Source organism: Pogoniulus pusillus, chromosome 6, assembly GCF_015220805.1.
Source record: "Pogoniulus pusillus isolate bPogPus1 chromosome 6, bPogPus1.pri, whole genome shotgun sequence".
Lineage (NCBI taxonomy): Eukaryota > Metazoa > Chordata > Aves > Piciformes > Lybiidae > Pogoniulus > Pogoniulus pusillus.
Genome location: NC_087269.1, coordinates 43,454,844 through 43,471,304, shown reverse-complemented (window position 1 = coordinate 43,471,304; position 16,461 = coordinate 43,454,844). Strand labels below are relative to the sequence as shown.

Sequence of the window (16,461 nt, the reverse complement as noted above, 5' to 3'; positions counted from 1 at the left end):
AGTTGATAAACTGCTCCTAAAGTTCTGCCAGATGGGAGTAGCTGGAAGGCATAAGAAGAGTCTTGAAGGAACTGTAATTTCAAATCATAATACTGGAAAATAGCTGTTGGGTCTGTGTAGCAATTTAATAATAGAAAAAGTTGACCTTCATTCTTATTTGTGTGGCTCTTTGCAAAATCATGTAGCTATAAGCCTGTTTTTAATGTTCTTCCCTGAAATAACAACAAAAATTCCTAGTCCGTGTATCTCCCATGTAAACCTATGGTAATGAATGGACCTCTATGCTGAGTAGAAGAATTAGTAGCAGTGAAATAAGACTCCAACTTGTGTTGTCTAGGAATGTGATATTATATTTACTTTGTAATGAAACATAAAGTAGTAAATTGGAGAGGGAGCCATCTGGAGAGGCTAAGTATATGTTAGGAGCAAATAATACTCCTGCTGACAGTCAGTGGTGCAGCTATACGATTACAGCAGTTTCACTGTAACCAAGGGAAGTAAAAGCTACTTCTTTGGATTTCAGTGGCCCTACTAGGGAAGGGAGGAGAAATTTGAGCAAAAGTTTATTTAATTTCTCCACTGGTGAGTTATATTTCGTTGCTAGAAAGACTTGCAACTCTTCTGAGACTGAGGTGACGTAGTCTTTGCAATGTAACTGTTTTGTCTTGGTACATGAAGAAAGTATTGGAGGAACAAATTCCCTGTGTCTTCAGACTTTCAAAACTATGGCAGGAAAATTGTCCTATAAATCAGATAAGCTATTATCTATATCTCTATGAAAAGCCATTTATGGCCATGTAAAGAGATTTTTTTTTGTCTTTGTCACTGCACTAAAGGATGATATGTAGGGGGAAAATCATTAAAAAGAAACTGGGGAGTGAGTTTCAAGCTAATAACCTAAGAATGACACAGATATAATTATGAACAACTCCTCAGTTGACTTTTTTTCACTCTTGCTTTAGATTACTCCTGTCTATTTTGTAGCCATAAAGAAGTCACAGTAAAAATAGATTTTAAGGATTCCTTTCAAGTATTTTAACTACTTCTTTGTGGAAGTTACTTGAGAGTAAACATCTGTGGATTAAAAATAAATTCTACTTTGTGGACACATGGGCTTTATTAAAATTTTAAAAGAGCAAACAAATACTTTTAAACGTTTTTGAAAGCTTGAGACAGCTATTTTATCTACAGTTCTCTTGCATATTCACTGAAATGTCCTTGGTTTAATTAAGTTGAACTGAGCTTAAGGCTTGATACAATGTTGTGATGCTTTGGGTGTTCCCCACCTCCCCACACTTTGGAAATCACTCAGGCTAGACTCAACAGGCTCTGGAAATTGAATGAAGCTTATATTTACAGTTTAGCTCAATATACAAGCAGGTATTTACAGTATATACAGTTATAGACAGAAATAGACAAGGTAAAAGGTAATACAGAAACACAACAGCCCTCCCAGAAACCTGAGTCCCCAGGAGGGGCTCTCAACTGCCCTTCTACCTTTCCTCCCACCCCTCAACCTTACCCCAGATCTTGCCTTATGCCCAAGGAAGATTGGAGGGTAGGCCAGGGAGGTTAGGAAACAGGTAGATTAATCAGAGAGAGGGCAGGTTAGATTAGAGAAATGCAGCCCGGAGCCCGGACAGTGTCTGCCTCATTTATATTCACACTCTCGTTCTTACACATCTCAGCAAGCCTATGAGTGAAGTAGACATGGCTGTTGTTTCTCTTTCACAGCCTGTAATCTAATTCTTCTCACCAAAACACTCTAGCTAGCTTCAAACTAGCACAAATGTGTAAGGCAGCAGGGGGCTGAAATATGAGCTGTTGTTTGGAATGACACCTGACACTAATTCAGCCTAGGCTGTCCAATAGTTTACAATCATGTGGGTATATCTAACATTTCTATTTTCCCTGTCCCTGCATCCCACAGCAACTTTCTTCAGGTTGTCCTAGAAGGCCAGGGCCCATGTTGTCATTTGGGAATTGAAATGTCTCCTGCCCACTCTGAGTCTGAAAAGGCCCTTATTCTCCCCAATATTATTTTCTCCTGGTCTAGATTATTGGTAAATATTATCAGCCTAAATGGTCAAATATGTACCATTTCTAAGCATCCTTCAAAAATAACCTGTTGCTGAGAAGTGGAAAATAGAGGAAACCCCACTGTTGCCTACAAAAATTAGTCTTTGCTCATTGCTTTCTCAGCCTTTTTTGATTAGTATGACCCATACCAATCTCTTTAGAGAATTGATCAGTACCTAAGGCCTTGTGGGATGGACCTTTGAACAATCTTAGTCTTCAAAGAGCATGAGAATGTAATGGATTTTTAAGGAGGTTTTTACTGTTTAGGCTGAGTTGCAGGTTGAAAGGGTGATGAAAACAAAAATTTAAGCCTGGTACAGTCACTGCATTAATTTTGTCTATTAAGTGCAGGGACTTATGGAAGCTTTCTGTAGTCCAGGTCTAAAATTCTCTTAAGTGTCATTCATCAGCCAGGATAGCCATAAATTCTTTCTTTCCTATGGGCATTAAAAAAAACAATGGTCAGAAATGAAGTAAGGAAGAATAGGAATTATGTAGCAGTAGAAAGAATTAAAAATCAACAAAACCAAACAAGCGCAAAAAACCCATCAAGGAAAAAAAATCCCAACCACCACACCCCATCCACCAAAAAAATGTAACCACAAATGGCTGTATACAGAATGTTGCATTTGTAATGCTTGAACACCAGCCAGATGTAAGTGCATGGCAAGGGAATGGAGAGCAGGAAGTATTAGAGTTCACCATGGTGTTGGTGAGTCTACAATATGTGCATCACCTGGCCTGGGATTATTCTTTAATCCTTCAGGTGTTGATCACCACCACTCATCCTTTACTTCTGAGGGGTTTCTTACTATTCTTATCTGCTCTTTGGCCTGCAGTTTGTACAGAAAGCTTATCTGACTTTGCCCTTTGCTGTCAGATTTGTTTCCAGACGTATTCAGAGCAAGTATCAGAGAACAGATGGGTGGACAGAGTGGTTCACTGCTGAGCAAGAGTTTTCCTAACAATATGACTGCCCCAAGTGGTGAAAAGACAACTTGATTGTACAGCTGAGACATTTAAATAGGGGAGAGTATGCTGATGCAAGAATGGATTTTATTGATAATGTTTATAATTTCAGAACCTGTGCATAGTTTTAATTTGAGCAAAGCATAAGTGAAGAACTTGAAAATGTAAGCAACTAAAGGTGATGTAGAAATATTGCATTATTTGGGTGAGAATTACATGGTTGAAGCTTAGTTTCAGAGTGCAATGACTGAAGTACAAAGCCATAAGTGCACTAAGGCTTTTTCTTTGTTAATATTAAGAGAAAGCTGTGCTTCACACATGTTATCTGCAGAAAACTAGTAAGAAGCTCAGGTGCAGAGGAAGAAGCCTTGGTAGAAGGTGATACTAGTGTATTTTGTGGTAACACAAATTGATATTGCTGGCAAGGAAAAATGGTGAATGATTGGAAGGGGGAAAGCAATGGTGTTTGGTTGTGTTTGTCTTTCTCTCTCTTTTTTAATGGGGGACAAATTTATTCTTGGATAACTGAATCCCACTGGGGAGGGACCACAGAAAAGAATATGTATGTAGAGAAAGCTAGGAGCAGAAACTGGATCATACTGGCTTGTGGCTGATGCTGAGCCCTGTGAAGTCAAAAAGAAAAATGGCTGCGGAACTCTCAAAACACAGAAGAGGAAAAATGTGATTAACTTGAATAACCTAAAACAGGTCAGTGAGATAAGTCAGAAAAAAGTCTGCTGAGTGCTGAGAGAACATATATACTGAAGGGATGACCCAAAGGATGAAAAGTTGCTTAATCATATTCAGCTAAACATTCCTGTTTTGAGGGACAGAAAATGCCAATAAAATTCATTTGTGTGAAGGAATCAATGTTGTAAAATTTTGTACAGGCATGTGCCTGATAATTGACCTGTAACACTTGGTGATTACAGAATTTGGTCTATTTTGATATATGCCAACTTCAAAGGCTAACACTGAGCCTGAGTTCCCAGATATTCTGTTGTTCTTTTGGTTTTTTTTAATGCAAGCTTTTAGGTTGAGAAGTCAGGCTTTCAGGAGCAGCAACAAATATACCATGTACAAAAGCAATGAGTAATGCATGTAAAAAAATAATTTCTTTTTCTATGAACAACATTTTGTCTAGGTCATATTTTCATTTTTCTTCTTTGTAAGTAAGAGGTCAGGAAATGTGCTGATTTAAATCAGAGTTCAGTGTTAGGTATAACTGTTGAGTTCCAGAAGATGTTTATCAAGTATTGTGAAATGGGGTAAATTGTCAGAGCTGGCAAAGCAGCGTGCTGACTACAGCAATGTGAGCACAGAAGTAATTGGAGAAACTATGACAGATGGGTATAAATTGACTGACTTCATTTACAGAAAAGAAGAAATCCCTCTGTCTTTCTCACTGGAGATGTAGCTTTCTGCATTTCTTGTAAGAGAGCGTGGTCTCTAAAGATGCTTTTGATCACACAGTTAATGTACAACTTTAGTAGGTTATCTTTTATATGATGGGCTTGCTATTTGCTCACATTCTGTAGGTTTGCAGCACAAAGTGAATTAAACCTTTCCTTTGGTTATTATTTTATATGGGAAGTGGGCCATAGTCTCAGCCAAACAGCATTCAGTCTAATTTCCCTAGCTCCCCTAATTTGGCTTGAAGAGCTGTCAGTGGAGGAGAAACCAATTGGACTCCGTAGTGGAGAAAACACTAATTTCCTTTGGCTGACAAGTTCTACAATGTATTTTTCAGCCAAGTAGAAGAATGGCTGTAAAAAAAAAAATAAGCCTTTGAACTGATGTCAGAGCTTCAGCCTAGTCAACTATCTCTGTTAAATGATCTCTTGGGAGCATAGGTTAGGGGACTATACACAGTAACAGCAAGGCCAGTGGTGTCTCGACCTCAGCATGTCTTGTCATAAGAAAGGATGTTTACAGATGTTAGAAGCAGTCTGTAGAATGGTGAGTTGAGTAGCTAGGAAGGTGTGCTCTCCCTGGCCTCCAACTCTCTGCAGAGAAGTCTCATTTCTGGCCATGGATAGCACACGTTCTCTACAAGGATCACAGGATGTCAGGGGTTGGAAGGGGCCCAAAGAGATCATTGAGTCCAACCCCTTGTTGGTTGTTGCAAAGCCATCTGTTTGGCTGTAGATGCTTTGGTTGGTGCATATGTACTGTTGCAGCATGGCTGTTCACAACTGAAGCCAGACTTTGTGTCTGCAGTGTCACTATGTAGAGTCTAGAGAATGGCTGCACTGGGAAACTTAGCCATGTGTCATGGCTGATAGAACGAGGAAGCTGCAGCAGGGAGCCCAGTAGCATAGCAGCTACATGGACAGATGCCAAGTAATCAAGCAAATACAATTATTGGCTTTCTGTGCTTTGACTTCACCTAAACAGAGCCCACATAAAGATCTCAGTCCGAAGTAAAAGTCCTGAACTTGTAGGGCTTAAGTAAGGAAATTCATGGGCTTGAGCATTTGTCTGTTTGATTTGTATGTGACAAATGTTTAAGGTAGATGTATCATGTTGATTTGGGAATACAAAACTATGTTGTCAGATTTGAAAGGACATTCCTTCCTCCTTTGTTTCTCTGGTACAATGCACCAGAAAAGTGTTTCTATGGGTCTTGAACGGACAGAGCTTTTGTCTGCAACTTATCTCCGTCATCATCTGTTCTGCCTTTTCTGATTGCTTACATGGTTCCACCCGTGATCTGGAAAAAATTAACGTTGAGAGAGGAGGATCTTATCTCTGCACTCATAAGGAAGATAAGGGTGTTACATGATCCACAGTGCAGTTAATGCAAGCCCTTATTAGTCTCAAGAGGTTTTCAGAATGTGGCAGACTGTGGTGGAACTTGCGTAAATTCTGGCCTTTTTTTACCCCTGTAGTAACTGTCTGAAGCTTTCAGTGATCAGTATTATGATGTTAATCTTGACATAGATATTTGACTTATGACTTCATAGGGATGTGAAGGTCATCCTTAGAATATAGGCTTGAAGTTGATTGCCTAGCAGATGTGTCCCTGGTTAATGGGAGGGCTGCGTTTGGCTATCTTTATGCAGCGTAAGATACCCCATACTGAAAAAAGAATTGTTCTGAAGTCTGACACACATTTAAAAAATTAAATTGCCCTACAAGATCTGCCTTTTTTTTAATAGAAGTAATATGATGCTGTGGGTTATGAGCTATATTTTAGACCTCTGCTCCAAAACTTGAGTTGTTCAGCAGAATCTGCTTATTGCTATGTGACCTTTTCCCATACATAAAAAGTCTGTGCTCAGTCCCAGTAGAGCAAGAGGGAGCACATTTCAAAGGTATGTAGACAAGCACTGGTGTCTCGAAACTTCTGAAAATTCTACTTGGCTAACTTATGTTTGTTTATTTTATCTTAATTGTGTTGACTTGGTGTTTTGTTACCTGTGCTTCTCAAATAGGTTTGAGCTTTGCTCCAGAAGTGAGTTTGCATTGCCTAGGCATCGAAGTGGAGGCATACAGGGAGGAGTAGAATGCAGTTTAAGGTCTGCAGAACACTTGCTTCTGGGACTTTCCAGTAGGTTTCCTTGCTGCTGGTGTAAGAGGGTGTTTATTTCAAGCAGTGCTGTTTTGACACAGAGCAGGCTTATGGAGACTGACATCTGGTGACAACGCTGATGGTATTGATGGAACGAAATCAATAAAGCAGTTAGCACACATTCAGTTTGAAAGCATTTTAGAGTTCATGTCTCCAGTAGCTCCAGCCTGCACAAGATAACATGAATAACTTTGGGCTTCAGTGTCTTTTTCTGGTCTGAATATTGCAATCAGGTCTTCATGCACAGACTTATGTTGAGATGATGCTATACAAACTATTTTGAGAGTACCTACAATGGTGCAGTTGGCAGATTCTCTCACTTTTGTTTGCCTGGAAGAAACACTTACAATCATTAGAAATTATCTAATTTCTTTTTAATATAAAAACTCATCGAAGTGCATGGGAGGGGATTTAGATAAAGGGAGGGTGAAATAAAAGGAAAATGGCAGTGTCTGTGGACAAGTCTTGAGGGTTTTTTTGCTGTTATGAGCTTGTTCATTCTGATCTACGTGCTGCTTCATGACTAGATTTCTTTCTGTTCTACTTTCCTTGCACAGGTAAGGTAATGATAAAATGTTTCTGATGAAGTAGTTTTGAGGTGCTAGTTGTTTCAACAAATGCATTGAACAGTGCAGATTCCAAATACTTTTGGTATTTGTTATCATTAGAGAAGTAAAATATCTAACATGGGCTAATTCTCTTTAATGAATGGTTATTTACTTGTTCTTTCTGGAACTGAAGTCTGGGAAGGAGCTTCTTAGAGGTCTTTCAGTAAAGCCAAGCAGCATTTATCCCCAAATATTTTTGAACTAAATAGGACACTGTACAAAGGGACCCTAGCAAAGTCTCCATATCAGTTAATATATAGGAATATAATATATGGCACCACTTTTATTTACTTAATTTAGGATTTTTTTTTTTTTAATGAAAATGACTGGATGATCTTGGAGGTCTCTTCCAACCTGGTTGATTCTATGATTCTATGACAGGATCCCAAAGTACAGGAATGATAGTTTTAGATGAATGGGTACTAGAAGTTGCTTGGATTGTCACATAGCAAAGAGTGATGTGATGATGTGGTGCAAACAGATATTTAGAAACGAAGGAAAGATGGCAACAGTGACACACTACTGGCTATGAACATTTGACAGCTGTTTTTCCTCATATGCAAGGGCTTTGTTTCACAAAGATCATACAGCTGAAATGATGCTGGGAGACTTGGAGTTAGCTCAAAACCATGCAGTCAGGAATCTTGTCTCCTGTTTTTCAGCCTGTACAGGATAACTTTATTGACTTTGGTGTGGTCTAAATTCTAATCTACAGAGCAGGAGTGGTGAAATTTCCATTAGGTACAGGAAAGCAATTTGACCCCAGTTTATGTGCTACTTGAATTAAAAACAGCAGCTGTGGGATTTCTGTATGATATTGATATATTAAGGATATAATGTTGCTGAAGCCAGTGGCAAGATGCTGGGGAATGTTGAGAACTTCACACACAAAGTAATTGTAATGTTGTTCAGGCTGGCTGTAACAGTTTTTGTTGCATGGAAGGTTTACACAGTTAACACCTAAAAATTGCCTGAATTCTTACTTGTTTTTTACACAAATTAATGTCTGCTTTGAGAATAGAAGTTTGACCAATCTGTCCTTAGAGGCATATTGGCTTCTGTTTGCAATTGATTACTGTCCTGTCCACAGTTTCATACATGGGGAGCCAGAAACAGCGCCATGTGAGCGGATGCATGCAGTAAAGAGTCTTGACAGAAGTGGGAATAAAAACTGAGCCACAAACATCAAATATTTCAAAACAATAAGCCTCAAGGCAAGGCATTTGGAAAGTAGTACATGTGAACTATGTTGGAACAGAAGAAACAATCCACCAAGTTCAGTTATCTCCACCTAAATTACAGTAGGAAGTCCTTCAGGAACCTGTACAAATAGAGGTGGTTTAGCCAGAAGTGATACCTGTCTAATGCCAGTTAAATCCACCTATGTTTTGTGCCTGTCTCTCTGTTTAAGGTGCTTTCGAATTCTGATCTGATTTTTTTTTAACAGTGTTCTAAAACTGTGAAGATGTTTCACTTCACTCGAATAATGATCTAATTGACGAGGAAGGTAATTACTCTGAATGGCTGCTCAGTTGTCATACTTCACTTAAAGACACATAATTTCACCTTTAAACATGTTGAGAAGCACTAAGATGAGTTTCACTGATGTCATGAGGTCTAATTGTGCAATCTGTTACCATCACGTGAATGACGGTGGAAGGCTGAACCCTTTGATCCAGTCACCTAATGATCTGCAGAATAATGAAAACTAAAATCCCAAAGGTATATTTTAAATCCAGTATGAATGTCATTCCTCTAAGGGCTTTGACTCCATCTTTTTCTAGGCTAATAGTTGAGTAGAGAAAGCCCAGACTTCTTAAAGGCAGCTCCAGTCTTTTCAGTAGCACTTGACGGAGTGGAATAGGTGTACATTAACAGCTTTGCTTTGACATACGTTGTACTTGTGATAGAAAGTGATGAATTTTAGTTCCCTTCAAAATACTTGCCTTTGTAAGAATTAATAACTTTCCAGTGTTTTAAGTTCCCTTTTCATTGACATTCACTTCATTTGCTAGTGTTCTTTAAACAAATTGTAATTTCCATTTGACTTTCAGTGCTAAGTATTTGAAGTAGGATGCAGAAGAATTTCTCATCACCTGTAGTAATGCACTTATCACAGAACTACACATCTGTATTTAAATAATCTTAAATTAGTTTTAACAATCCCTATATGAGAGAAAATTAATTGGATATTAGAGACCATATCTATCTATAGTTAACAAGAGCTTTACTTACCCATAAAAGCTGTAGCTCTCCAGAAGGGGACAATAAAGAATAGCTGATCTGTACTGTGAACCGTTGTCCTTTATAGCTAGCAAGCTGTGAGTAGGGGAAGATGTTTTATATCTTTCAAACTGATGATCAGCCCACAGCATGCTCACTTGTGTTTCTTCTTCTGTGCATTCCTGTGACCCTGTTCTTCAAATGTGTCTAATACTCCATAATTACTTAATCCTCTGCTGCTGCTTCTGTTTCTGATTCTACAGATGTCATTAACAGAAAAGGAAACACAGTAGTTACTCTTGCTGGGAGAGAACCTTTCAGATCTTCAAAATAATTTCTATTGAATTTCCCTCTCCTGTTGTTCAGAGGAGCGATTATTGAATCTAGTAAGGGGCAGATTTTCATGCAAAACCAAGTCCCTCACTGGCATCTAGATACACCAGCCAGCTTTAAAAAGTATTTGGCTCCTAGAAGCTACTTCTGAAATCTAACCAAAATATATGTGTGCCTGAATCTTACCAGCTGGGTGCTAAGAGCTTGAGAAAGCCTAATTCAAACTCATTTTACTCTGTTTCATACCCTCCTTTCAGGTTAGTGTGACAGAAACGTATGGAAATACTCTTCTCTTCCATAAAGCCTGAAGCTGCCATCTCTGCCTGAATATTTTTGATCAAGAAAAATGGTTTTAAATAGTCTCTTTTTTTTTTTTAAATGGTTATGGAGGGGGGGGAAATAGCTCCAAAAATGTACTTTTTTTTTTCCTGCTGCCTTTTCCAACCCACTTTGAGAGTTGAACTGCTAACAAATAAGAGTGACTTATAGGATTGTTTATGAAGTTCTGTTGAGGATGTGTTACAAACTCCCAGCATTGCTGCAGTACGAGTTAGAGGAAATGCTGTCTGCCAGCTAATGCTATTTAAAGATTGTTCCAGTAAGCAGATTGAGCTTCCCAGCGTGATGCTGCCTGGCAGTGGCTGTGTATTGTGGTGTTTGTGGTGGCAGCAATGGGCTCCAAGTCTGTAGCATTCGGAAACTTTGCTGCACCGTGGAGCTGTAATTGCTGTGGTGATTACAACACTGGAGGGAGTTTAAATTGCTGACACTTAAAGATAAAAAGCGATCTGATAATGAGTTTGGAGCCTGAGGATCCTGTTAAGGAGATTGGGATGTTTTACTAACTCTCTTGCTAGATGATTAAAAAGCTGGTCCCTTTGGCAGGGTTTATGGAGAGGGAGGGTGAGCTGAAAGCTTTCTGGAATTCTGCTTTTTGTGTGGTGGTGGTTTTTTTTTCTCAGTTATAATGACGTTTTGCAAATTTGCAAATGAATTGGGAAATAAAAGTCCTGAGGTGAGAATTGCTGTATTACATCTTGTCATGGGGGAAATTGCTTGTATGTGCGTGTCACTCGTTTGCATTGTTACATTCAGAAAAACATGTTCTACAGATACTGAAGAAATGTAGTACGTGTATTTGGTGGCTTAGCAGAGGCCAGGGTCAGTCATCAGTTGTGCTGTGTGTCACAAAATGTTGAGACCTGCCTGGCAGTTCAGAGATTGACAAAAGTGAATCAGTTCTCAAACACTTTTGGGTATCAAACGTGCTGCTGTTTATTGAGGTTAGAGTGCAGAGCAGAGTCTTAAGCAGGATTGCCATGTGCTGTCAGCACGGGCAGAGGTTGTGACATTTCTGAAAAGCAAGCAAGAGGAGCAAATGTTAGGATTTTATGGGCAGACTTTGTAAACTGTGAAGCCCCAAAATAAAATACAAAGTACAGAGGGCACCAGTTAGGTAGTACTGCAATATTAGATGTACCGGAAGCATTTAACTTCCACAGGGGTCGGTTCCAGTGTCACTTGAATTCAGTGGAATGTTTGAAGGCAACACTGGATCAGACTGATGATATATAGAAAATGGTAATAATGAAAAAAATAATTAACAACTTTCCTTTATAAAAGACTAAAGACAGAAAGGAAATAAGATGAGGTATGCAGTAAATGGGTGAAGACAAGTAAGAAATCATATCGAATAAACTCATCTTCAGTGTCATTCATCATCTTGCTGCAGTGAATACTAATGGGAAAACAGAGATTGATAATATTGCACAAAGCACTGACAAACAGCCAGGTATGGAAATCCTGTGCCAAATGAACTGTGATTTTATATGCAAACTAATCAGCTACAAACATTAGCAAAATAAGATGGTATGGGAATTCAAATTTATAGAATAGTGCTGTCAAGCTCAAATACTCTCCTGTTGGAATATAACTCTGCAAACCTGTTGCAAGAGGCACTGCAGAACATCCTTGCCAACATCGGGTGCTGATTATGCTAGGTGCTGTATAAATGCACAGTTAGCAATCTTTTTACTGAGCAAGTTTATAATCAAGTTGAAAATCAGAAAAGATCTTGTCAGTAACTGATTTACTTGGGGCAATTAATAAGGAAGGAATTATAAAATATGTAGTAAATTTTATTTCTGGAAAGCCCTGCCCACAACTATATACTAATTAGTTAAATTTGGTCAGGAAAATCTTCACAAGGATGATTATGGGCAATTCATTCGTTGAGGAGAATCAGAAAATTGGAAAAGTTTAGTCACAGAATGGCTTTGCCCCACTTACAAATAGCCTGGAGACCTAGGGAAAGTCTGCCACGAAAGATCCAGGGACTATCTTGAAATTTCTACTCCACTACAGTGAGTAGAACAGTGTTGGAACTGCTCAGCTGCTGAGAAGCTTCTAGATCTTCCCAGGGTGCTGGCAAAGAGGCAGACAATCTTTGACTTGATTTTGGTTCCTCTTGGCATGGAGGTTTACGGAGGTGCAGGCAGGATCTCATGCAGATGTGCGGAGAGCACGATGTCAGTGGCACTTCTTGCCACATCATGAGGCACCTAAATGCCTTCTCCTGGGAAACTTGAGTCACTTAAGTTTCCAGGTAGTTCAAGCCCAAAATATCAGGGCTAAGCTGGTCTGAAGCATGAGGCAGAGCAGAACACATCCAAGAGCAGCACAGCAGAGGCAGTTCAACTGCTTGTAACTCAGCTCAATTTAGATTAGTTTCCTGAGTGTAATGGCTCCTTTGGCCACAGAGATTCACCAGTCAAAATGACATTTGCAAAGCTGACCGTATTAGGTGAAACCAGGGCTTGCTCACCCTTATTTGTGTAAGACACCAACAAGTACCTAAACACCTGTGGGTACCTGTTTATCACTTTGGGAGGGGATATAATAGCCCAAGCCTTTATTTTTCTCCTGCCCTTTCTTCCCCCATCAGAAGAAGGGTGGGGCAAACCAGGACATCTAATAGGCCTATTAGGCTTCCAGGACAAAAACTTGGTGGATGGTCAGTGGCAGAGATGGTGAGAGGACTCATCTGTGTTCCTCAGGTGAGGGAAGCCCACTCTGGTGAAGCTAGCTAGTCAGCACTGCTGAGATGGATAGTGTGCTTGGACTGGAGACCTGCAGCTTCTGAAATAAAGCTTGCTCTTCACTGACCAAGGCCCTCTGCCCGTGGGACCTGAGGTGTGCTTTTGCATTCTTTTTTAGGCATATCCCAGAGCTGGCAGATGTGGAGAAACTGTGTGTTGCAGATGTCATTGAAAAAGCTTCCTTGCAGCAAAAAAGAATAATCCAAAGTAAATGGAAGAGTGCTTCTTTCGTTCTTAGTTGATGATGACTTTGGATTAAGTTAATCTGATATTCTGCATTGTGATGTGTCTCTCATCTGAAGGTTAATTTACTGCTTTAAGTTTTTTACTAGGTAAAAATATGATTTATTTGATTGTGGCTTTTAGTAAACTGGCCACTTTGCAGAAGAGAGGTGGGCAGTGAATGTGTTTGTTGAAGTAAGCAGTAAAGTACCAGAAAAAGGCTCATGGAAAGGACATTTTATACTGGGCAATATACAGTATTGTTGTGCTAGTGAAAGGATATTTTAGTCTGATTCACAGGTCTAGTAGATGCAGTTGGTTTGGGAAAATGAGAAGGTTTTTAGAAAAGGAACTCTCATCAGCTTACCTGCTTAGCAGGTGAAATTTCTGTAACTATGTTGAAAATGAACCTAAGAGAACAGAAGGGAAAATGGAGGAGTTAGAGAAGAGGGTGAGTATATCAGCAAGTAGAGCTAGGGCTTGTGGTCATGCTTCAGCAAACTTACTTTCAAAATGATTGGGACTAAGCTGATCTCCAACATCTCATTAAGGTCTAGCTCAGACACCATTCTTTTCGCAGGGACATGTCATCACACAGCCCATAGTACGCAACATAGAAGTGCTATGAAATGTGGCTGCACATCTCCTGGCATGCTACAGTGCTGCTTTAGCTGTGAGGAAGGCATTAAATATTTATTACTCTGCAATTCAGATTAATCTGAAGTACTTTGATGGGGAATCCATATTAGCAAATATAATTACTGGGCCTGGAGGTACACTTTTGATTTATTGTGAAAATAATTATTTCTTCTTGTCTCTAAAACCAACAAATAACCACAGCTACTGGAGCTCTGTCCAAGGTTTCCTGGAAAGAAGCACACACATCTGCTGTGCTCTGGATTTAGTGTACATGCTCCTGTGTGTGTTGGACATGACAAACATGTTGTTTGTTGCGATGGTTTGGGTGTACCCTGCCCCCCCCCACTTTTAAAATCACCCAGACTAGTCTCAGCCAGCTCTGGGAATATAAATGAAGCTATTTATTTACAGCTAGCACAATATACAAGCAGATATTTACAGCATATACAGTTATATACAGAAATAGACAAGGTAAAAGGTAATGCAGAAACACAACAGCCCTCCCAGAAACCTGAGTCCCCAGGAGGGGCTCCCAACCACCCCTGCACCTTCCCCCTGCCCCTCTCAACCTTACCCCAGTCCCAAGGAAGAATGGAGGTTCAGCCAAGAGGTTAAAAAGCAAAGGTGAGTGGAAGGTGAGGTTAGGAAGATGCATCTCAGTCAGAAGCCCAAGGCAGAGTGTGAGACAAAACGGTGAGAGAGTTATCTAATGTTTTCCTTTCTTCTTCAGTAAGACTCTGAGGGGAGTAGACATCACCACTGTTTTCCTTTCACAGCCTATGATCTAGTTCTTCTCACTGAAACATTCTACTCTGCTTCAAACTAGCACATTTGTCTTGAATTTTTTGGTGTTTTACAATTCTCTTGTAACTCCAATCTTAATTGGGCTACAGATATCCCCAAATCCAGGAGCACTCTGTTGCTAATGCACATCTTGGAGGCCCAGTCTGTGTATTGTGTTTCTGTATATAGCTGTATATACTGTAAATATCTATTAAATGATTGCATGATAAGGAACATGTAAGCACAGAAACACATCCTTATATATGATTTTGTTTATGGACATTTAACAAAGACCACAAAATACTTTTGCTGATAAAATGAGGTATCCTTAGTGGCATGAGCTATTTTGTTGAACTGTAACAACTTGAAAATACAATGCTATATTGGTAAGAGAGAGTGTTGTGTTCAACCTGCCATTGAATTGAAACCAAGAGCGCTCATTCATATTGGAGAATAGATTGTAGTTAGTCCAGAAGTTTATGAATTTCTGGGAAGCAAACATTGTGGAAGTCTGGATCTTGCTTGAATTCCTGAATTTCAGCCTGTCCAGCACCTGTTGTCTCTATGACACAAAAAGATCTCTTTTGGCAAAAGAACTTCTGATTGCAGGTGAAGATAATAGTATTATTTTTATGTCTAAAATCTGGGATCATACTTCATTATTTCCTAGAATCAACCAGGTTGGAAGAGACCTTCAAGATCATCCAGCCCAACCTATCACCCAGTCCTATCCCGTCAGCTAGACCATGTCACTAAATGCCTCATCCAGTCTTTTCATAACACTGTTAGCTCTTCCCATATCCTTTCTTTTAAAAAATGCAGCTTTGACTATAAAATTATTTCTTGTTTCAACCATTTGCATCTTCCTGTAGCTTAGTTTTTGTTTTGTTTTGTTTTGTTTTTTCTTAAAGAGGCTATTCAGGCCCTGTTCTCTATACTAGATGTTGGTAGTATTACCTTTAGAGAATGCAAATCCATCCTGCTCTAAGATGGATTTCGTATTGAGGAAAAAAGAATGAATGCAGCATTTCTGTAATGGAACAAAGCTAAAGAAACGTGGTCTATTAATATTTCTGTAGAATCATACAAAGAGGCTGAAATAGGAAGAAAATGCAACAAATGGAGGTTTGAGGATTCAATTTAGCTGAGCTGAATTCTTTGTATAGCCTTGGCATTTAATAGCCGGGCCCAAGTTCACATTCTGTGTAGCTTAGAGAAGCTTCAAGGCTGCTATAGTGCTCTGCCAGCATTTTTTTGGCCCAAGGTGACCTGAGTATATGCATCTTTTCTGTAAATAAGTTACCTTTGCTGTAGCATCTTGCCTGGTGCTGAGTAATTTGTCCTTCAGCTTGGGTTTGTGAGCTGCCTAGGTTGTATGGAGCAACTCAATCTGTGGCTTGGGGGGTCCTCTGGAAACTATCTATGCTGCTCTTGTGGTCTCTGTGGCTTCCAAAGAGCTATACTGGGAATAAGAAATTGGTTTGTATTTCTCTATTGCTTTACATATATCATATGTAAGTACACATGTACTTACTTGGTTTTTTTCATAGAAGGCAGTGTCTGGTCCCATTTCTTTAGTGATCTACAAAGCTTTTTAATATTTCACACACTAGCTAATCCCATTGATATTACTAGAGCTGACTGTACAATATAAAGTGAAGTGCTTACTTCATTCTATATTTTCTTTAACAGCTGGGCCAGCAAAGAAAAGAGAGCCTGCTGGTGACAAATCTGCAAGCAAATCCAATAAATGTTAGAAAGGTATCGAAAGCTGTTTGTTTTTATTTTCATAAGAGTTATAATTATAAGGATTATTACTTTATATGATCAGAGTAAAGACTAAATAACATTATCAGCATAAATACTGCACTACTCCAGTTGCCTTTTGGCAGTTACCATATTTAAGTGCTAACTTCTTTGTGTTATGTGGTGA

General features: G+C 39.3%; 2 protein-coding genes across 3 annotated transcripts in view; one reads left to right on the top strand and one right to left on the bottom strand.

Annotated features, from left to right (window-relative positions):
• LOC135176348 (rap1 GTPase-GDP dissociation stimulator 1-like) overlaps nucleotides 1-9,605 on the bottom strand; it is a 38,419-nt gene extending 28,814 nt beyond the window's left edge. The window contains 2 exon segments of the mRNA XM_064145393.1: nucleotides 9,466-9,499; nucleotides 9,501-9,605. Of these exon segments, the coding sequence (XP_064001463.1) occupies nucleotides 9,466-9,499; nucleotides 9,501-9,605 (139 nt within the window).
• The window catches only part of SH2D4B (SH2 domain containing 4B), a 117,348-nt gene that overhangs the window by 26,279 nt on the left and 74,608 nt on the right, over nucleotides 1-16,461 (top strand). Inside the window, exon 2 of one of the 2 annotated variants that reach the window (XM_064145396.1) lies at nucleotides 16,221-16,289. The exons of the other annotated variant lie outside the window; for it this stretch is intronic. The gene's annotated coding sequence lies outside the window, so the exon portion shown is untranslated. The remainder of the gene's footprint in view (nucleotides 1-16,220; nucleotides 16,290-16,461) is intronic. 2 annotated transcript variants of the gene reach the window in all.